The sequence below is a fragment of the Schistocerca cancellata genome, chromosome 2 (genome assembly GCF_023864275.1).
Source record: "Schistocerca cancellata isolate TAMUIC-IGC-003103 chromosome 2, iqSchCanc2.1, whole genome shotgun sequence".
Lineage (NCBI taxonomy): Eukaryota > Metazoa > Arthropoda > Insecta > Orthoptera > Acrididae > Schistocerca > Schistocerca cancellata.
In genome coordinates this window covers 1,068,398,806-1,068,422,056 of record NC_064627.1, presented here as the reverse complement: position 1 = coordinate 1,068,422,056, position 23,251 = coordinate 1,068,398,806, and the positions used below count along the sequence as shown (strand labels likewise).

Genomic DNA, 23,251 nt, shown 5'->3' with positions numbered 1-23,251 from the left:
TACAAAGAGACAAATAATTGCAGTGTGTATATGCTCATTTTTAATCTCTATGATAAGAAAATGAATATAAATAGCTATTATTTGATAAATCATGCTTATGAGTGGCAACTGTTTATATAGCTATTTTATGCAAAGATAAATTTAATGGCTATCATTTCCATATTGGATGAAATAGAAAGTTGAACTTTTTCAGTTCTTCTACCAAGCAAATCATATCCATAAAGCAGACATGAATCTGTGGTTTTAGTTTGAATCTGTGGTTTTAGTTTGAAGAAAGAGTCTGAAAGTTTTTATATATTTTTGATCAGATTTAATAAGATATGGGCATAAGAGAACAATAAACTCCATAGCTGAACAAGAAAATAAAATTGATACCTCCACAGCTTCTCCTGGCTTTTCAAAGAAAAATATTTGTATCGTTTGTTGTAAATAGTACAATCCATATTATCTCCATCCAGAACTATTCTGTTTTGAAAGAGTCTTTAAACAATACAAATTGTTTCTGTGATCAGTTGTTTCTGTGATCAGCATGTATTTTTGATACATCTGAACATTTATAATACTCAGCAGGAAATTGAGTGTCAGGATAAGTGTCTGAATGTGTTTGTAAGTGGTTGATGGCTTTCATCTCAGAATCTCCGGTTGATGGTTTGTGAACGATTTTTCTGATTTTTGCCAGTATCATTGGCTGGCATTATTATAGTTTGTATGTCCATTGGTGGTACCAGCACAAGTGTTACAAGCAAGTAAATATTCTTAGATTTTATTGTAAAAATTCCCACCTTACTAAATAGAAGCCTACATGATATTTGTGAATTAACACCACATTTGCCCTCATAGCTTACTTTGGTCTGAAAATGTTCATTGTGCCTGAACTGAGCTGTCCCAACATATTATCCCACATGGCATCAAGAATCAAAGATATTTAAAGTAATCAATATTCAATGTACCACTAGTCCTAATTGTGGACTCCATTCTGAAGTCTTATTCATTAATGATGAATCACAGCTTTAGCCTCCTTTTCCACATTTGATGTGACACATTCTCAGATGCCTAATGAGCACTATTTCACTTCCTGCATGTCCTTTATTAGTATTGAGTGTGTACATCAATAAAGTACATTATTTAATGAATTATAAGTTCTTATACTAATGAAGTGTTTGACAATAGTTTGCCAACATCTACCATTTTGTGAGGCCATGTTGCTGGCAGTTGCTTATCTTTTGGAAACAAAATGTATGGTACTGCTGATAGATACATATAAAAGTACAGACACTACCATAGCTCTCATAACTATTAGTTCCTACGCAGCAGGGGAGAGAGAAAGGCTGGAGCTCTCATCATGTGGCCTGAGTTACCTACTATTCATTGTCAACCTTCCTCAACCTATACCTCTCCTCACCTAGGAAGTAACTAATAATTCCAAAAGCTAGGATAGTGAGTGTACTTTTAAATGTGTCTAATGACCTTATGTTTCTCCTCCAGATGGTGAATTCATATCAGCAATTAATCAAAATCTGATTATTGTCTGTGAGGATGAATCCACAGAACTCAGCAAACAAACTCTTATCACCAATCTCATGAACTCACCGTAGATGAGAACGTGGTCTTGTGGAGTGGCCATCTGGGTTGGAGACCCATAATGCGTTAACAGAGGAACTTGTGGCAAAGTTAACCTGTTGGAACTCTTTTCTAACAGGAAGGACAACCCGTCAGACTAAGCAGCCTAAAAACTTTGGAAATGAGAAGAAATGAAGGAAATTGTATGTTGGAGCAGGGCTTATTTTCATTTCCCCTTCTGCTCTTCGCATGTGATATCATGAGTCACAAACTAACCTTGAAAGGATGAGATTACCTGTGAAGAGTGTGATTCTAATGTCCCCTATGTACATGACTGCCAAAAATATTCTTGGCTCCTAAAATTATGAACCAGTAGACTGAAGCTAGTATTACTGCTTGGAAATTGTATCTGACTTGCTACATGCTTCATAATCTCAAAGAGATGGAAGTTTGAAATTCCCGTACCTAAACAAATCATTGACATGTATACTTGACATTTTGATATGTGATACTTGACATTTGTGTTTATTTGGCAATCACCTTTCAACTGCAGCAGAACTGTCATTTGTGTGTAGCATGACTATATTCAAATAGTTTGCGTAAGAATCTTTTGCATCCAAGACTGTACTAAGGAAAGTTCTACTTCGGTTAATATTAACATTATTAACTAAAGCCACAAATCAGTCAACTGCTGAATTAGAGTAATAATACACCAATTAAATTAACAATTTTTTTCCTGTATGTTATATTTCATCTAATGTGGCCAGAATCCTCCAGATTTTTGAAGTTAACATAGCTGCTCACACACCATCTGTGTTTACTGCCCTTCTTTGATGTGGTGAGTTTAACTAAAGAAACAGATGTATGGAAGGCTAGAGTTAATATAATGCTTTGCCAATGACACACACACTTCAGCACACATGAATTGTAGAAGAGCATTGCATTTATGTCAACATGCACTTGCCTGTTTTTGCAGCCCACTAAGTTTGCTATTGCCAAGCACAGTACCTCCACTAGACATCCAGTGGAATATGATACAGCAATTAGTTAAAACACAGCAGCTTCATTCAGGGACTCTCATATGAAAGATTCTGTGAGATACACTTAGTGACAAATCTTATTAACAACAATAGTTATTTGTCCTCGGTGTTCCTGCCTTTGTTTTTACATAGTGGTTTTACATCTGTTCTTGTAGTCTTGACCCATGTGCTAAATAAACAGAGCAGTGTGGGAAATGGGTCTTCAATGACTCATCTGAAGGAGAATGATATGTCCAGGTGGAATATTATGTGCATGTATGGTTTATAATGCCACAAATACTAAAGTACACAATACTCTCACTTAAAAACGTGTTTAAACCTCCACCACCAATTTTTCCAGAATGTATCTTAATCAGAGATGTGTCACTGCTTATCATTACCTTAAAATAAACCAATGTTTCATCATCTTTACAAAAGTCAGAATAATGAATTTCAATATAAACTGCATTATGTATGTATGCTTTTCTTAAATGCAATAAATCACATAACCACTGAAATAAATTTTTTTTCAGACTCACAGCATATCAAGCAGCACATTTGGGACATTGCACTTCGATTACCCTCCATGAGATATGACTCAGGTTTGTCTGCACTCTGTTCCCCTGCACACATGTATTTTGAAAGTTGCTGATTTTTATGTATCCAGTATTTATGCTTTGCTATTATTTGCATGGACATTTAACTGTGACTGTAAGTAATTCCATATTGACAAAGAGGCATGACTCAAAACAGTAAACTGTATCATATATAGGCTGTCCGTCATAAGAGTCATTGGACACATTGCCTCTTGTGCTTCAGCAGACATTTGCGATGTGGAGTTGAAGGCAGCAGCTAAAAAATGTATTGCTAATTATGTTTCATGTGATTGCTGCTTCCATTCCATGTGACTGTTGCATTCTGGTGTGAGCTGCTGGAGATAACGGTCATGTATGTGTGAGATGTGCTTGCTTGTGGCACCAAATGTGTATGTGTTTCATTTCTTTTTCTGATGAAAGCTGTGGCTGAAAGGTAATGTGTAAGTGTCTGTTAATTGTGCCTGTCTGCAACTTAACATGTCATCTGTATGAGAAGTAGCAATCTATAATTTCCTTACATTGTTGGTATTCCAATCTGGAGTTTCCATTATGTGATGAGCAGTATTTGTGTGGGCCAATTCCATCTCTTTGCAAAAATGAAATTACAAATATCTGCCGAAGCACCAGAGAAAATATGCCTGATGACTCTCAGGAGAGACAGTTCGTGTCTGTGTGTGTGTGTGTGTGTGTGTGTCTATATATATATATATATATATATATATATATATATATGGTTATAATAGAAGGAAACATTCCACGAAGGAAAAATATACCTAAAAACAAAGATGATGTGACTTACCAAATGAAAGTGCTGGCAGGTCGACAGACACACAAACGAACACAAACATACACACAAAATTCAAGCTTTCGCAACAAACTGTTGCCTCATCAGGAAAGAGGGAAGGAGAGGGAAAGACGAAAGGATGTGGGTTTTAAGGGAGAGGGTAAGGAGTCATTCCAGTCCCGGGAGCGGAAAGACTTACCTTAGGGGGAAAAAAGGACGGGTATACACTCGCACACACACACATATCCATCCACACATATACAGACACAAGCAGACATATTTAAAGACAAAGAGTTTGGGCAGAGATGTCAGTCGAGGCAGAAGTGCAGAGGCAAAGATGTTGATGAATGACAGGTGAGGTATGAGTGGCGGAAATTTGAAATTAGCGGAGATTGAGGCCTGGTGGATAACGGGAAGAGAGGATATATTGAAGAGCAAGTTCCCATCTCCGGAGTTCGGATAGGTTGGTGTTAGTAGGAAGTATCCAGATAACCCGGACGGTGTAACACTGCGCCAAGATGTGCTGGTCGTGCACCAAGGCATGTTTAGCCACAGGGTGATCCTCATTACCAACAAACACTGTCTGCCTGTGTCCATTCATGCGAATGGACAGTTTGTTGCTGGTCATTCCCACATAGAATGCATCACAGTGTAGGCAGGTCAGTTGGTAGATCACGTGGGTGCTTTCACACGTGGCTCTGCCTTTGATTGTGTACACCTTCCGGGTTACAGGACTGGAGTAGGTGGTGGTGGGAGGGTGCATGGGACAGGTTTTACACCGGGGGCGGTTACAAGGGTAGGAGCCAGAGGGTAGGGAAGGTGGTTTGGGGATTTCATAGGGATGAACTAAGAGGTTAGGTGGACGGCGGAAAGACACTCTTGGTGGAGTGGGGAGGATTTCATGAAGGATGGATCTCATTTCAGGGCAGGATTTGAGGAAGTCGTATCCCTGCTGGAGAGCCACATTCAGAATCTGATCCAGTCCCGGAAAGTATCCTGCCACAAGTGGGGCACTTTTGTGGTTCTTCTGTGAGAGGTTCTGGGTTTGAGAGGATGAGGAAGTGGCTCTGGTTATTTGCTTCTGTACCAGGTCGGGAGGGTAGTTGCGGGATGCGAAAGCTGTTGTCAGGTTGTTGGTGTAATGCTTCAGGGATTCCGGACTGGAGCAGATTCGTTTGCCACGAAGACCTAGGCTGTAGGGAAGGGACCGTTTGATGTGGAATGGGTGACAGCTGTCGTATTGGAGGTACTGTTGCTTGTTGGTGGGTTTGATGTGGACGGATGTGTGAAGCTGGCCATTGGACAGGTGAAGGTCAACATCAAGGAAAGTGGCATGGGATTTGGAGTAGGACCAGGTGAATCTGATGGAACCAAAGGAGTTGAGGTTGGAGAGGAAATTCTGGAGTTCTTCTTCACTGTGAGTCCAGATCATGAAGATGTCATCAATAAATCTGTACCAAACTTTGGGTTGGCAGGCCTGGGTAACCAAGAAGGCTTCCTCTAAGCGACCCATGAATAGGTTGGCGTACGAGGGGGCCATCCTGGTACCCATGGCTGTTCCCTTTAATTGTTGGTTGTCTGGTTTTCAAAAGTGAAGAAGTTGTGGGTCAGGATGAAGCTGGCTAAGGTAATGAGGAAAGATGTTTTAGGTAGGGTGGCAGGTGATCGGCGTGAAAGGAAGTGCTCCATCACAGCGAGGCCCTGGACGTGCGGGATATTTGTGTATAAGGAAGTGGCATCAATAGTTACAAGGATGGTTTCTGGGGGTAACGGATTGGGTAAGGATTCCAGGCGTTCGAGAAAGTGGTTGGTGTCTTTGATGAAGGATGGGAGACTGCATGTAATGGGTTGAAGGTGTTGATCTATGTAGGCAGAGATACGTTCTATGGGGGCTTGGTAACCAGCTACAATGGGGCGGCCGGGATGATTGGGTTTGTGAATTTTAGGAAGAAGGTAGAAGGTAGGGGTGCGGGGTGTCGGTGGGGTCAGGAGGTTGATGGAGTCAGGTGAAAGGTTTTGTAGGGGGCCTAAGGTTCTGAGGATTCCTTGAAGCTCTGCCTGGACATCAGGAATGGGATTACCTTGGCAAACTTTGTATGTGGTGTTGTCTGAAAGCTGACGCAGTCCCTCAGCCACATACTCCCGACGATCAAGTACCACGGTCGTGGAACCCTTGTCCGCCGGAAGAATGACCTTCACCTGTCCAATGGCCAGCTTCACACATCCGTCCACATCAAACCCACCAACAAGCAACAGTACCTCCATTACGACAGCTGTCACCCATTCCACATCAAACGGTCCCTTCCCTACAGCCTAGGTCTTCGTGGCAAACGAATCTGCTCCAGTCCGGAATCCCTGAAGCATTACACCAACAACCTGACAACAGCTTTCGCATCCCGCAACTACCCTCCCGACCTGGTACAGAAGCAAATAACCAGAGCCACTTCCTCATCCTCTCAAACCCAGAACCTCTCACAGAAGAACCACAAAAGTGCCCCACTTGTGACAGGATACTTTCCGGGACTGGATCAGATTCTGAATGTGGCTCTCCAGCAGGGATACGACTTCCTCAAATCCTGCCCTGAAATGAGATCCATCCTTCATGAAATCCTCCCCACTCCACCAAGAGTGTCTTTCCGCCGTCCACCTAACCTCTTAGTACATCCCTATGAAATCCCCAAACCACCTTCCCTACCCTCTGGCCCCCGGTGTAAAACCTGTCCCATGCACCCTCCCACCACCACCTACTCCAGTCCTGTAACCCGGAAGGTGTACACAATCAAAGGCAGAGCCACGTGTGAAAGCACCCACGTGATCTACCAACTGACCTGCCTACACTGTGATGCATTCTATGTGGGAATGACCAGCAACAAACTGTCCATTCGCATGAATGGACACAGGCAGACAGTGTTTGTTGGTAATGAGGATCACCCTGTGGCTAAACATGCCTTGGTGCACGACCAGCACATCTTGGCGCAGTGTTACACCGTCCGGGTTATCTGGATACTTCCTACTAACACCAACCTATCCGAATTCCGGAGATGGGAACTTGCTCTTCAATATATCCTCTCTTCCCGTTATCCACCAGGCCTCAGTCTCCGCTAATTTCAAATTTCCGCCACTCATACCTCACCTGTCATTCATCAACATCTTTGCCTCTGCACTTCTGCCTCGACTGACATCTCTGCCCAAACTCTTTGTCTTTAAATACGTCTGCTTGTGTCTGTATATGTGTGGATGGATATGTGTGTGTGTACGAGTGTATACCCGTCCTTTTTTCCCCCTAAGGTAAGTCTTTCCGCTCCCGGGACTGGAATGACTCCTTACCCTCTCCCTTAAAACCCACATCCTTTCGTCTTTCCCTCTCCTTCCCTCTTTCCTGATGAGGCAACAGTTTGTTGCGAAAGCTTGAATTTTGTGTGTATGTTTGTGTTCGTTTGTGTGTCTGTCGACCTGCCAGCACTTTCATTTGGTAAGTCACATCATCTTTGTTTTTATGTATATTTTTCCTTCCACGTGGGAAAAATATATTTAAAAAGAAAGATGATGAGACTTACCAAACAAAAGCGCTGGCAGGTCAATAGACACACAAACAAACACAAACATACACACAAAAATCTAGCTTTCGCAACCAACGGTTGCCTCGTCAGGAAAGAGGGAAGGAGAAGGGAAGACAAAAGGATATGGGTTTTAAGGGAGAGGGTAAGGAGTCATTCCAATCCCGGGAGCGGAAAGACTTACCTTAGGGGGAAGAAAGGACAGGTATACACTAGCACACACACACACATATCCATCCGCATATACACAGACACAAGCAGACATTTGTAAAGGCAAAGAGTTTGGGCAGAGATGTCAGTCGGGACGGAAGTACAGAGGCAAAGATGATGTTGAAAGACAGGTGAGGTATGAGCGGCGGCAGATTGAAATTAGAAATTAGCGGAGATTGAGGCCTGGCGGATAGCGAGAAGAGAGGATATGCTGAAGGGCAAGTTCCCATCTCCGGAGTTCAGACAGGTTGGTGTTAGTGGGAAGTATCCAGATAACCCGGACGGTGTAACACTGTGCCAAGATGTGCTGGCCGTGCACCAAGGCATGTTTAGCCACAGGGTGATCCTCATTGCCAACAAACACTGTCTGCCTGTGTCCATTCATGCGAATGGACAGTTTGTTGCTGGTCATTCCCACATAGAACGCTTCACAGTGTAGGCAGGTCAGTTGGTAAATCACGTGGGTGCTTTCACACGTGGCTCTGCCTTTGATCGTGTACACCTTCCGGGTTACAGGACCGGAATAGGTGGTGGTGGGAGGGTGCATGGGACAGGTTTTACACCGGGGGCGGTTACAGGGGTAGGAGCCAGAGGGTAGGGAAGGTGGTTTGGGGATTTCATAGGGATGAACTAAGAGGTTGCGAAGGTTAGGTGGACGGCGGAAAGACACTCTTGGTGGAGTGGGGAGGATTTCATGAAGGATCGATCTCATTTCAGGGCAGGATTTGAGGAAGTCGTATCCCTGCTGGAGAGTCACATTCAGAATCTGATCCAGTCCCGGAAAGTATCCTGTCACAAGTGGGGCACTTTTGGGGTTCTTCTGTGGAAGGTTCCGGGTTTGAGGAGATGAGGAAGTGGCTCTGGTTATTTGCTTCTGTACCAGGTCGGGAGGGTAGTTACGGGATGCAAAAGCTGTTTTCAGGTTGTTGGTGTAATGATTCAAGGATTCCGGACTGGAGCAGATTCGTTTGCCACGAAGACCTAGGCTGTAGGGAAGGGACCGTTTGATGTGGAATGGGTGGCAGATGTCATAATGGAGGTACTGTTGCTTGTTGGTGGGTTTGATGTGGACGGACGTGTGAAGCTGGCCATTGGACAGGTGGAGGTCAACGTCAAGGAAAGTGGCATGGGATTTAGAGTAGGACCAGGTGAATCTGATGGAACCAAAGGAGTTGAGGTTGGAGAGGAAATTCTGGAGTTCTTCTTCACTGTGAGTCCAGATCATGAAAATGTCATCAATAAATCTGTACCAAACTTTGGGTTGGCAGGCCTGGGTAACCAAGAAGGCTTCCTCTAAGCGACCCATGAATAGGTTGGCGTACGAGGGGGCCATCCTGGTACCCATGGCTGTTCCCTTTAATTGTATGTCTGGCCTTCAAAAGTGAAGAAGTTGTGGGTCAGGATGAAGCTGGCTAAGGTAATGAGGAAAGAGGTTTTAGGTAGGGCGGCAGGTGATCGGCGTGAAAGGAAGTGCTCCATCGCAGCGAGGCCCTGGACATGCGGCATATTTGTGTATAAGGAAGTGGCATCAATGGTTACAAGGATGGTTTCCGGGGGTAACAGACTGGGTAGGGATTCCAGGCGTTCGAGAAAGTGGTTGGTGTCTTTGATGAAGGATGGGAGACTGCATGTAATGGGTTGAAGGTGTTGATCTACGTAGCAGAGATGCGTTCTGTGGGGGCTTGGTGACCAGCTACAATGGGACGGCCGGGATGATTGGGTTTGTGAATTTTGGGAAGAAGGTAGAAGGTAGGGGTGCGGGGTGTTGGTGGGGTCAGGAGGTTGATGGAGTCAGGTGAAAGGTTTTGTAGGGGGCCTAAGGTTCTGAGGATTCCTTGAAGCTCCGCCTGGACATCGGGAATGGGATTACCATGGCAAACTTTGTAAGTAGTGTTGTCTGAAAGCTGACGCAGTCCCTCAGCCACGTACTCCCGACGATCAAGTACCACAGTCGTGGAACCCTTGTCCGCCGGAAGAATGACGATGGATTGGTCAGCCTTCAGATCACGGATAGCCTGGGCTTCAGCAGTGGTGATGTTGGGAGTAGGATTAAGGTTTTTTAAGAAGGATTGAGAGGCAAGGCTGGAAGTCAGAAATTCCTGGAAGGTTAGGAGAGGGTGATTTTGAGGAAGAGGAGGTGGGTCCCGCTGTGACGGAGGACGGAACTGTTCCAGGCATGGTTCAATTTGGATAGTATCTTGGGGAGGTGGATCATTAGGAGTAGGATTAGGATCATTTTTCTTCGTGGCAAAGTGATATTTCCAGCAGAGAGTACGGGTGTAGGACAGTAAATCTTTGACAAGGGCTGTTTGGTTAAATCTGGGAGTGGGGCTGAAGGTGAGGCCTTTGGATAGGACAGAGGTTTCGGATTGGGAGAGAGGTTTGGAGGAGAGGTTAACTACTGAATTGGGGTGTTGTGGTTCCAGATTGTGTTGATTGGAATTTTGAGGTTTTGGAGGGAGTGGAGCTGGAAGTGGGAGATTGAGTAGATGGGAGAGACTGGGTTTGTGTGCAATGAGAGGAGGTTGAGGTTTGCTGGAATGGTTGTGAAGGGTGAGTGAGTTGCCTTTCCGGAGGTGGGAAACCAGGAGATTGGATAGTTTTTTAAGGTGGAGGGTGGCATGCTGTTCTAATTTGCGGTTGACCTGTAGGAGGATGATCTGAACAACCGGTGTGGATGTGGGAGAGGAAAGATTGAGGACTTTTATTATGGACAGGAGTTGATGGGTGTGTTGAGTGGATGTGTAGGTGAAGGATTAGGTGGGTGAGGGCAATGGATTGTTCGGTTTGGAACTGGTATAGGGACTGATGGAAAGAAGGGTTGCAGCCAGAGATGGGAACTTCAAGTGTGAGGCCTTTGGGGGTGATGCCAAATGTCAGACAAGCCTGAGAAAATAAAATATGGGAGTGTAATCTGGCTAGGGCGAAGGCATGTTTGCGGAGGGAATGTAAATAAAACTTAATGGGGTCGTTGTGGAGGTGTTGTGAGGGTGACATGGTATTAGAAGGTGGAAAGTGGAACACGAGGCTGAAATGAAAATGAAAATAAATATAAAAATATATGGGGAGAGATAAAGGTGAAACTAGAAATCAAATGGAGATCTGGTGTGAAAAAAGGCGAAAAAGGGTTGGTTAGAGCTGGGCTATGTTGATCCTATGGTGAACTTGTGTAGGTAGATAATGATGTGCATAAAGGTTAGGTGGTTGTGTTGCCGCCAAAACACGTTAAAGGGTGGAGAAATGCGGGAAAATTTCGAAAAAACTACGTGAGAATGTATTAAAAGGGTGGTTGGTGGTGGCAGATTATGGAAATGAAGCTAACAATTGTCTGATGAAGAAATAATGACGTTAAAACCTGTGGGAAGCGGCTAAAAATGATCGATGATGTGAGAAAAACGGAAATGGAAATAAAGCAAAAGATAATAAACTGGCCGAAAAGGTTGTTTAATAGCTGAAAGGAACTGTTTGTGAACTGGAAACGGCGGATTTTATAGCAGCGGTAGTGTTGAATGCGGAAAAAAAATTTTTTGGTTATGGTTTGGAAGTGGGTTACGTATTGTTACGTATAATTGAGTATATATCGGCGGGATAAAATTGTATACTGGATTACGGTAAAAAAGGAGAAGGTGAATAGAAAGTAAAACTGCTGGCAAAAACAGAAGGAGGAAATAAGATGACAGAAAAGACTACGAAATGTAACAGTGACAATAACAATAACAATAACAAACGTGATTGTTGGGTTCAAATTAATGATATGAATATAATAGAGGGAAACATTCCACGTGGGAAAAATATATTTAAAAAGAAAGATGATGAGACTTACCAAACAAAAGCGCTGGCAGGTCGATAGACACACAAACAAACACAAACATACACACAAAAATCTAGCTTTCGCAACCAACGGTTGCCTCGTCAGGAAAGAGGGAAGGAGAAGGGAAGACAAAAGGATATGGGTTTTAAGGGAGAGGGTAAGGAGTCATTCCAATCCCGGGAGCGGAAAGACTTACCTTAGGGGGAAGAAAGGACAGGTATACACTAGCACACACACACATATCCATCCGCATATACACAGACACAAGCAGACATTTGTAAAGGCAAAGAGTTTGGGCAGAGATGTCAGTCGGGACGGAAGTACAGAGGCAAAGATGATGTTGAAAGACAGGTGAGGTATGAGCGGTGGCAGATTGAAATTAGAAATTAGCGGAGATTGAGGCCTGGCGGATAGCGAGAAGAGAGGATATGCTGAAGGGCAAGTTCCCATCTCCGGAGTTCAGACAGGTTGGTGTTAGTGGGAAGTATCCAGATAACCCGGACGGTGTAACACTGTGCCAAGATGTGCTGGCCGTGCACCAAGGCATGTTTAGCCACAGGGTGATCCTCATTGCCAACAAACACTGTCTGCCTGTGTCCATTCATGCGAATGGACAGTTTGTTGCTGGTCATTCCCACATAGAACGCTTCACAGTGTAGGCAGGTCAGTTGGTAAATCACGTGGGTGCTTTCACACGTGGCTCTGCCTTTGATCGTGTACACCTTCCGGGTTACAGGACTGGAATAGGTGGTGGTGGGAGGGTGCATGGGACAGGTTTTACACCGGGGGCGGTTACAAGGGTAGGAGCCAGAGGGTAGGGAAGGTGGTTTGGGGATTTCATAGGGATGAACTAAGAGGTTAGGTGGACGGCGGAAAGACACTCTTGGTGGAGTGGGGAGGATTTCATGAAGGATGGATCTCATTTCAGGGCAGGATTTGAGGAAGTCGTATCCCTGCTGGAGAGTCACATTCAGAATCTGATCCAGTCCCGGAAAGTATCCTGTCACAAGTGGGGCACTTTTGGGGTTCTTCTGTGGAAGGTTCCGGGTTTGAGGAGATGAGGAAGTGGCTCTGGTTATTTGCTTCTGTACCAGGTCGGGAGGGTAGTTACGGGATGCAAAAGCTGTTTTCAGGTTGTTGGTGTAATGATTCAAGGATTCCGGACTGGAGCAGAATCATTTGCCACGAAGACCTAGGCTGTAGGGAAGGGACCGTTTGATGTGGAATGGGTGGCAGCTGTCATAATGGAGGTACTGTTGCTTGTTGGTGGGTTTGATGTGGACGGACGTGTGAAGCTGGCCATTGGACAGGTGGAGGTCAACGTCAAGGAAAGTGGCATGGGATTTAGAGTAGGACCAGGTGAATCTGATGGAACCAAAGGAGTTGAGGTTGGAGAGGAAATTCTGGAGTTCTTCTTCACTGTGAGTCCAGATCATGAAAATGTCATCAATAAATCTGTACCAAACTTTGGGTTGGCAGGCCTGGGTAACCAAGAAGGCTTCCTCTAAGCGACCCATGAATAGGTTGGCGTACGAGGGGGCCATCCTGGTACCCATGGCTGTTCCCTTTAATTGTTGGTATGTCTGGCCTTCAAAAGTGAAGAAGTTGTGGGTCAGGATGAAGCTGGCTAAGGTAATGAGGAAAGAGGTTTTAGGTAGGGCGGCAGGTGATCGGCGTGAAAGGAAGTGCTCCATCGCAGCGAGGCCCTGGACATGCGGCATATTTGTGTATAAGGAAGTGGCATCAATGGTTACAAGGATGGTTTCCGGGGGTAACAGACTGGGTAGGGATTCCAGGCGTTCGAGAAAGTGGTTGGTGTCTTTGATGAAGGATGGGAGACTGCATGTAATGGGTTGAAGGTGTTGATCTACGTAGCAGAGATGCGTTCTGTGGGGGCTTGGTAACCAGCTACAATGGGACGGCCGGGATGATTGGGTTTGTGAATTTTGGGAAGAAGGTAGAAGGTAGGGGTGCGAGGTGTTGGTGGGGTCAGGAGGTTGATGGAGTCAGGTGAAAGGTTTTGTAGGGGGCCTAAGGTTCTGAGGATTCCTTGAAGCTCCACCTGGACATCGGGAATGGGATTACCATGGAAAACTTTGTAAGTAGTGTTGTCTGAAAGCTGACGCAGTCCCTCAGCCACGTACTCCCGACGATCAAGTACCACAGTCGTGGAACCCTTGTCCGCCGGAAGAATGACGATGGATTGGTCAGCCTTCAGATCACGGATAGCCTGGGCTTCAGCAGTGGTGATGTTGGGAGTAGGATTAAGGTTTTTTAGGAAGGATTGAGAGGCAAGGCTGGAAGTCAGAAATTCCTGGAAGGTTAGGAGAGGGTGATTTTGAGGAAGAGGAGGTGGGTCCCGCTGTGACGGAGGACGGAACTGTTCCAGGCATGGTTCAATTTGGATAGTATCTTGGGGAGTTGGATCATTAGGAGTAGGATTAGGATCATTTTTCTTCGTGGCAAAGTGATATTTCCAGCAGAGAGTACGGGTGTAGGACAGTAAATCTTTGACAAGGGCTGTTTGGTTAAATCTGGGAGTGGGGCTGAAGGTGAGGCCTTTGGATAGGACAGAGGTTTCGGATTGGGAGAGAGGTTTGGAGGAGAGGTTAACTACTGAATTGGGGTGTTGTGGTTCCAGATTGTGTTGATTGGAATTTTGAGGTTTTGGAGGGAGTGGAGCTGGAAGTGGGAGATTGAGTAGATGGGAGAGACTGGGTTTGTGTGCAATGAGAGGAGGTTGAGGTTTGCTGGAATGGTTGTGAAGGGTGAGTGAGTTGCCTTTCCGGAGGTGGGAAACCAGGAGATTGGATAGTTTTTTAAGGTGGAGGGTGGCATGCTGTTCTAATTTGCGGTTGGCCTGTAGGAGGATGCTCTGAACAACCGGTGTGGATGTGGGTGAGGAAAGATTGAGGACTTTTATTATGGACAGGAGTTGATGGGTGTGTTGAGTGGATGTGTAGGTGAAGGATTAGGTGGGTGAGGGCAATGGATTGTTCGGTTTGGAACTGGTATAGGGACTGATGGAAAGAAGGGTTGCAGCCAGAGATGGGAACTTCAAGTGTGAGGCCTTTGGGGGTGATGCCAAATGTCAGACAAGCCTGAGAAAATAAAATATGGGAGTGTAATCTGGCTAGGGCGAAGGCATGTTTGCGGAGGGAATGTAAATAAAACTTAATGGGGTCGTTGTGGAGGTGTTGTGAGGGTGACATGGTATTAGAAGGTGGAAAGTGGAACACGAGGCTGAAATGAAAATGAAAACAAATATAAAAATATATGGGGAGAGATAAAGGTGAAACTAGAAATCAAATGGAGATCTGGTGTGAAAAAAGGCGAAAAAGGGTTGGTTAGAGCTGGGCTATGTTGATCCTATGGTGAACTTGTGTAGGTAGATAATGATGTGCATAAAGGTTAGGTGGTTGTGTTGCCGCCAAAACACGTTAAAGGGTGGAGAAATGCGGGAAAATTTCGAAAAAACTACGTGAGAATGTATTAAAAGGGTGGTTGGTGGTGGCAGATTATGGAAATGAAGCTAACAATTGTCTGATGAAGAAATAATGACGTTAAAACCTGTGGGAAGCGGCTAAAAATGATCGATGATGTGAGAAAAACGGAAATGGAAATAAAGCAAAAGATAATAAACTGGCCGAAAAGGTTGTTTAATAGCTGAAAGGAACTGTTTGTGAACTGGAAACGGCGGATTTTATAGCAGCGGTAGTGTTGAATGCGGAAAAAAAATTTTTTGGTTATGGTTTGGAAGTGGGTTACGTATTGTTACGTATAATTGAGTATATATCGGCGGGATAAAATTGTATACTGGATTACGGTAAAAAAGGAGAAGGTGAATAGAAAGTAAAACTGCTGGCAAAAACAGAAGGAGGAAATAAGATGACAGAAAAGACTACGAAATGTAACAGTGACAATAACAATAACAATAACAAACGTGATTGTTGGGTTCAAATTAATGATATGAATATAATAGAGGGAAACATTCCACGTGGGAAAAATATATTTAAAAAGAAAGATGATGAGACTTACCAAACAAAAGCGCTGGCAGGTCGATAGACACACAAACAAACACAAACATACACACAAAAATCTAGCTTTCGCAACCAACGGTTGCCTCGTCAGGAAAGAGGGAAGGAGAAGGGAAGACAAAAGGATATGGGTTTTAAGGGAGAGGGTAAGGAGTCATTCCAATCCCGGGAGCGGAAAGACTTACCTTAGGGGGAAGAAAGGACAGGTATACACTAGCACACACACACATATCCATCCGCATATACACAGACACAAGCAGACATTTGTAAAGGCAAAGAGTTTGGGCAGAGATGTCAGTCGGGACGGAAGTACAGAGGCAAAGATGATGTTGAAAGACAGGTGAGGTATGAGCGGCGGCAGATTGAAATTAGAAATTAGCGGAGATTGAGGCCTGGCGGATAGCGAGAAGAGAGGATATGCTGAAGGGCAAGTTCCCATCTCCGGAGTTCAGACAGGTTGGTGTTAGTGGGAAGTATCCAGATAACCCGGACGGTGTAACACTGTGCCAAGATGTGCTGGCTGTGCACCAAGGCATGTTTAGCCACAGGGTGATCCTCATTGCCAACAAACACTGTCTGCCTGTGTCCATTCATCTGAATGGACAGTTTGTTGCTGGTCATTCCCACATAGAACGCTTCACAGTGTAGGCAGGTCAGTTGGTAAATCACGTGGGTGCTTTCACACGTGGCTCTGCCTTTGATCTTGTACACCTTCCGGGTTACAGGACTGGAATAGGTGGTGGTGGGAGGGTGCATGGGACAGGTTTTACACCGGGGGCGGTTACAGGGGTAGGAGCCAGAGGGTAGGGAAGGTGGTTTGGGGATTTCATAGGGATGAACTAAGAGGTTGCGAAGGTTAGGTGGACGGCGGAAAGACACTCTTGGTGGAGTGGGGAGGATTTCATGAAGGATGGATCTCATTTCAGGGCAGGATTTGAGGAAGTCGTATCCCTGCTGGAGAGTCACATTCAGAATCTGATCCAGTCCCGGAAAGTATCCTGTCACAAGTGGGGCACTTTTGGGGTTCTTCTGTGGAAGGTTCCGGGTTTGAGGAGATGAGGAAGTGGCTCTGGTTATTTGCTTCTGTACCAGGTCGGGAGGGTAGTTAAGGGATGCAAAAGCTGTTTGTAAAGGCCTTTACAAATGTCTGCTTGTGTCTGTGTATATGCGCATGGATATGTGTGTGTGTCCTTTTTTCCTCCTAAGGTAAGTCTTTCCGCTCCCGGGATTGGAATGACTCCTTACCCTCTCCCTTAAAACCCAATTCCTTTTGTCTTTCCCTCTCCTTCCCTCTTTCCTGACAAGGCAACCGTTATTTGCGAAAGCTAGAATTTTGTGTGTATGTTTGTGTTTGTTTGTGTGTCTATCGACCTGCCAGCGCTTTTGTTTGGTAAGTCTCATCATCTTTCTTTTTAGATATATATATATATATATATGTGTGTGTGTGTGTGTGTGTGTGTGTGTGTGTTCAATTTTCTTCAGTTTCTTATTATTGGCATTCATCCAAGCTACTTATTGTTCAGTTGCTGTGCTTCCAAATATTACAAATAAAGTACTGTTTCTTGTTTCAGGTTCAGTTACAAAATCTCATGAGCTCAAAGTACATTGCATATTTTTTGGAAGAAGTTTCAGACTGGCAGAGGAAATTGTCCAATGCAGATCAAGTAATATCGATATGGTTTGAAGTTCAGCGCACCTGGATGCATTTGGAATCTATATTTATTGGATCTGAAGATATCCGTAACCAGTTACCAGAAGATTCAAATAGATTTGATAAAATTGATAGAGAATTTAGAGTAAGCTTGTTGCATATTGTGACATTACCTTTCCTAGCATTTAATAAACATATTGTCTCACTCCTGTGTCTGCTTCACTAGGCATGATATAATGAATTTAATATGCCCTTCCCTTTCTCTACATTACCATTTATGGTAGGATGTATAGTTTCAAATGGAATCGCCCCTATAGTTTCCTGATCTTTCATTTTGCAACACGTACAGGTCACACTGTGGGTATATTCCATTTGCTTTTATAAAGTGCAGTGACAAGTGCTTGATCCATAAAATAATAGTAAGGAACTTCTTTAGGAGGTCAAACATATAAGAAAAACAAAATATGTAACACACAGTTAAAAAACTTCTTTCCACAGATTGTAAGTGAAATGTTAGTGAGAAATGGTGGTGAAGGATCTGAAATTCAATAAGTCAATTTTTAAGTATTTTTATGATGAAAAAAATATATTGCCTATCATAAAGATATAAACGCATAGCTGCATAAAGATGTAAATTTATAGCTACCTACAATCATACAATTATTTCTAGACTGTTGTAATCAATGACAATGAAAGGAAAACAGTTTATGAAGCATTAAGTGATGAAGTGCAGATGTCAGGTATCACATGCATTCATATTTTATGATATTATTATTAAAGAATGCATTAGCTGGTTCTTTTAAGAAATGTTTCAGCATGGTAAAGGAGTTGACAGTCAATACATTATTTACACTGTTTAAAACTGCACCTTATTCATAACTAAACTTGTTATGAATGCTGGAAAGTTATGTTGAATTGGCAGAGATGTGTAGTTTGTGACAAAATTTTGTTAAGGGGTTGTTGTTGTTGTTGTGGTCTTCAGTCCTGAGACTGGTTTGATGCAGCTCTCCATGCTACTCTATCCTGTGCAAGCGTCTTCATCTCCCAGTACCTACTGCAACCTACATCCTTCTGAATCTGCTTAGTGTATTCATCTCTTGGTCTCCCCCTCTGATTTTTACCCTCCACGCTGCCCTCCAATACTAAATTGGTGATCCCTTGATGCCTCAGAACATTTCCTACCAACCAATCCCTTCTTCTGGTCAAGTTGTGCCACAAACTTCTCTTCTCCCCAATCCTATTCAATACTTCCTCATTAGTTATGTGACCTACCCATCTAATCTTCAGCGTTCTTCTGTAGCACCACATTTCAAAAGCTTCTATTCTCTTCTTGTCCAAACTATTTACCGTCCATGTTCTCATTTCCTAATCTAATACCCTCAACATCACCCGACTTAATTCGAATACATTCCATTATCCTTGTTTTGCTCTTGTTGATGTTCATCTTATATCCTCCCTTCAAGACATCATTCGTTCCGTTCAACTGCTCTTCCAAGTCCTTTGCTGTCTCTGACAGAATTACAATGTCATCGGTAAACCTCAAAAGTTTTCATTTCTTCTCCATGAATTTTAATACCTACTCCGAATTTTTCTTTTGTTTCTTTTACTGCTTGCTCAATATACAGATTGAATAACATCGGGGAGAGGCTACAACCCTGTCTTACTTCCTTCCCAACCACTGCTTCCCTTTCATGTCCCTCGACTCTTATAACTGCCATCTGGTTTCTCTACAAATTGTAAATGCTGAACTCTAGTAGTTAGTGTACTGAATTAGTCTGTATGGGCTTCTGCAGGACATTCTTGAATTCAGGTTTATTTAAATTTGGGCCATAAGTTATTTATATAATCAGAAAGTTATGTAAGTTACTCCAAACACACCCTCTAAGATGGGGCAGTGGCTGATGGAGGAGGGGAAAGAAATAACACGCTATGAAGAAATTATCCAAGTGGGATGGGGATGGAAATCGCAAGATTTGATGTACATGTACAGACAAAAAAATGATTGCACATTCAGAAAAAAATGTCTGATTTATTCACAAATTGAGCAGTCAGTAATGCATTGGTCCACCTCTGGGCCTTATGCATGCAGTTATTTGGCTTGTCATTAATTGATAGAGTCGTTGGAGGTCCTGCTGGGGGTATTGTGCCAAATTCTGTCCAGTTGATGCTGTAGATCATCAAAATGCCGAGCTGGATGGGAAGCCATGCCAATAATGTTCTTAATATTCTCAATTGGGGAGGGATCTCGTGATCTTACTGTCAAAGGTAGGGTTTGGCATGCATGAAGACAAGTGGTGGGAACATTCGCTTTTTGCATGCAGGCATTTACTTGCTGAACTGTAAGCCCAGGAAGGTTTGCCATGAAGGGTTACAAAATGGGGCATAGGATATTGTCAACATACTACTTTACTGTAAGGGTACTGTGAATGGCAACCAAAGGGATCCTGCTGTGAAAAGAAGTGGCACCCCAGACCATCACTCCTGGTTGTCAGACCATGTGGCAGTGAACAAATAGTTGGTATCCTACTGCTGTGCAGGGTGTTTCCAGACATGTCTTCAGCCTGGAATCTAATTGACTGGCGTAGAATTGTCTTCAGCGATGAGCCCTACTTTGAATTGAGTCTTGATGACCAGTGAAGAATGTCTGGGGATGCCCTAGAGAGTGGTGAGATGCAAATCTGACCATCACCCGCCAAACGGCCCGACAGCCAGGTGTGATGGTCTGTGGTGCAATTTCATTTCATAGCAGGACCTCTTTGGTTGTCATTAACAGTACCCTTACGGCTAAATGGTACATTGACAATATTCTACTGCCAGTTTTAGTGTCCTTCATGGCAAGCCATTCTGGGCTTACATTTCAGCAAGATAATGCCCGCTTGCACATGGCAAGAGTTTCTACTGCTTGTCTCTGTGCTTGCCAAACCCTACCTTGGCAAGCAAGATCGTTGAATCTTCTCCCAACTAAGAATGTTTGGAGCGTTATGGGTATGGCCCTGCAACCAGCTTGGGATTTTGATGATCTAACCCACCAATTGGACAGAATTCAACATGGTATACCTCCGGAGGACATTCAACAACTCTATCAATCAGTGTCAAGCCGAATAACTGTTTGCATAAGGGCCACAGGTGGACCAACATGTTATTGCCTTGCTCAATTTGTGATTATCACTTACAACGATTATTTCCATCCCATTCAGATAAATCCTTAATGGTGGTTTTTCCCCCCAGCCCCTCCCCAAGGGCTTGGAGTGAAATGTTCGTCCTTAATTTCTCTCTGTGTTTTTTTTTTTTTAATGCCATATGATATGATGTATGGGCTAAAAAAAAGTATGGCAGCTTTTTATTTTTGCACCACCTATATCTGACAACATTTGCATCACAAACAAAGCATTGTTTAGGCATTTCAGCAGGTATGTGGTACGATCCTTCCAGCTGCATCTATTATCAAGTTTTAATCACAAGAATTTAACAATATCAACCTCTTCTATCTTTATATTGTATGTATACACTGTATAGAAATGCTTTGCAGTGTCTGCACTGGACTTAATGAGTATAATGACAGTGAACTGGATAGAAAACATTTATTAGCGTTCATAAAGAATTCTTTAACAGTTCATCTTAGAACTAACAATGATTTTACCATTTATTAGAATGTTTAGATTATTTAAAAACGAAAGAGACTTAACATCTGCTGAATTTACTGATCATAGGTCATTAATACATGCAGGAACTAGTAAGGGCGCTTAGATGGAATCTTGTGGAACAACACATGTAGTTAAAAATGGAATAGAATATTTATAGAACTTTCAGTGTTTTTCATGCAATAAATCTCACCAAAATATACAGTGTAATTAAGTTTTATACATTTTTTATACAGTAATCACATATTTTCTCCAATAATTACTGTAGACTGAAATAAGTAGCCAATAGTACACAGAACATGCAAGTGGTTGGAGGAGCTTAACTGCCAGAGGGCCTCTTGCAAACTGTGTCTGCTATGCCAAGAGAAGAATCATAAAACATTGTACCAGTCAATTAATAAGATCACGCAGTCAGTGACATACATTATGTAAATGCATTTTTTTGACAATGCCACTAAGTGTGGAGTCTTGTACCACAAGTAAGCAAGGGAGAGGATGTTGTTGTGAGTTGCCAGTATCCTCTTTCAACACAAATGCACATGTGGACCAATACATTTCTTTATTTACATGAACTGGAAACTTTACTTAACTTGAATAGAGTCCATGTGGTACAAGCTCATCAGTAATAGTCCTCTAGCAGACTGATTGGTAATCTTGCTATTATAAACTTTAGTTTTCACTGCTAGTAAAATACAGTTCCAGTTGAGGTAAACCATTCCCACCATAGTCACTAATCTGGTTGCCATGTACTGTTGTAGCCTGTGACGAACTTAACTCGCTCTGCGAGTCTGGTGTCGGAAGGCGCGGGAGTTGAATGCACAGCAGAGTGTATGGACCTGGATACCCACTAGGGGTCTATGTGCTCTGGCGCACACCTGTGCTGCGAGCCTCGCTGTGTGAATGTGCCATTCTCCATACCATGTGAAGCCTGTGGCCAATTGCATTTCCTGTAGTCATGCACTTAGGCAGCTGTGCGACACTCCCTCGGCAGTTTGGTACTCGCCCATTTCACGCATGCATCTTTGCCATACTGTGTTCCAGTTCTGTGTGTTGAGATACATACTGTCATTGTTTGGAGTGTTCCTGCGTTGTTGTTGTTGTTGTTGTCTTGCCATGTTATCACCTCAGTTTTTGCTTGTTTGCGTCATGTTGTGTTGTGGTCGGCTGTAGTGTCTGTCGTCCCCTACTTGTTCATCTGCCAGCAGCAGCAGTGCCAGTTAAATATCTTATAGCAATCCTTACAGTTGCTGATGGACAAAGTCATGGCACGGGCCGCCATACTGCACCAGCTCCTGGGTGTCCAGGTTTCTACCACTTCCGCACGTCCCCTGTCGTTTCCGCTGTTTAACGACCTTAAGAAGACTAGGAAACATATTTGTGTTGTCTGAAAATGCATTTCACAGGCTTTCAGGTCATGGATGACTCCCTACAGTGGTCGTTATTTTTGTCCTGGGCATCACCAGACACTTTCTTTCTGCTCCACAAGTTGGTTCCATTCTCAGACCCTGTGGCTCTTCCCTTTTACAAAATATGTGCGCTGTTAACTAACTACTGTTCCCAGCAATACCATGTTGTCCCGTATCGGCTTGAGTGCCACCAGTACCACAAACAGCCTGGTCAGTAATATCGTTCTTGTGTCATAGACTTTCAGGGTCTCAGCCACATATGTGACTTCGCTTGCACCAATCAGCATTACAAGGTGTTGTATGCGGACTTCTTGATTCACGATGTTGTCTTGCACCCAATCCAGAGATCCACATGGCTGTGTTGAAACTCGATAACCCCTCACTGGAAGACATCGTCCGAATAGCCCTCTCCTTTGAAATCGCACAAGGGGCGAATGAGCATCTCATGGCGAGGCCACAGGTGGCAGCAGTTGAGTCCTCTCCATGGGTGCCTCCCTTGTGTCGTCGGTGTGGTGCAGCCCACAGAGAGCAACATCGTCAGGACTCCTCCTTGTTCGATGTCTCTCTGGCTTTGGATGCATAGGTCAATTCTGTCTTGCCCACAGTGCTTTCCTGCCCACTCTCGTGCCGACTGTCCCCATCACTGGAAGATGTGTGTGCTCCGTCAGAAAGACGGCCATCTCCAGTCAGTCTGTTGCAAATGCTCAACCCGCTCCTGCCCCTCACCCATGGGGCATCAGGTGTGGTGTGGTGCAGCCCACAGAGAGCAACATCGTCAGGACTCCTCCTTGTTCGATGTCTCTCTGGCTTTGGATGCATAGGTCAATTCTGTCTTGCCCGCAGTGCTTTCCTGCCCACTCTCGTGCCGACTGTCCCCATCACTGGAAGATGTGTGTGCTCCGTCAGAAAGACGGCCATCTCCAGTCAGTCTGTTGCAAATGCTCAACCCGCTCCTGCCCCTCACCCATGGGGCATCAGG

The 23,251-nt window shown here is 44.0% G+C and overlaps 1 protein-coding gene across 1 annotated transcript in view; it reads left to right on the top strand.

Moving 5' to 3' along the window:
• LOC126161033 (dynein beta chain, ciliary-like) overlaps positions 1–23,251 on the top strand; it is a 784,705-nt gene that overhangs the window by 430,028 nt on the left and 331,426 nt on the right. The window contains exon 32 of the mRNA XM_049916954.1: positions 17,146–17,370. Coding sequence (XP_049772911.1) covers positions 17,146–17,370 — 225 coding nt within the window. The remainder of the gene's footprint in view (positions 1–17,145; positions 17,371–23,251) is intronic.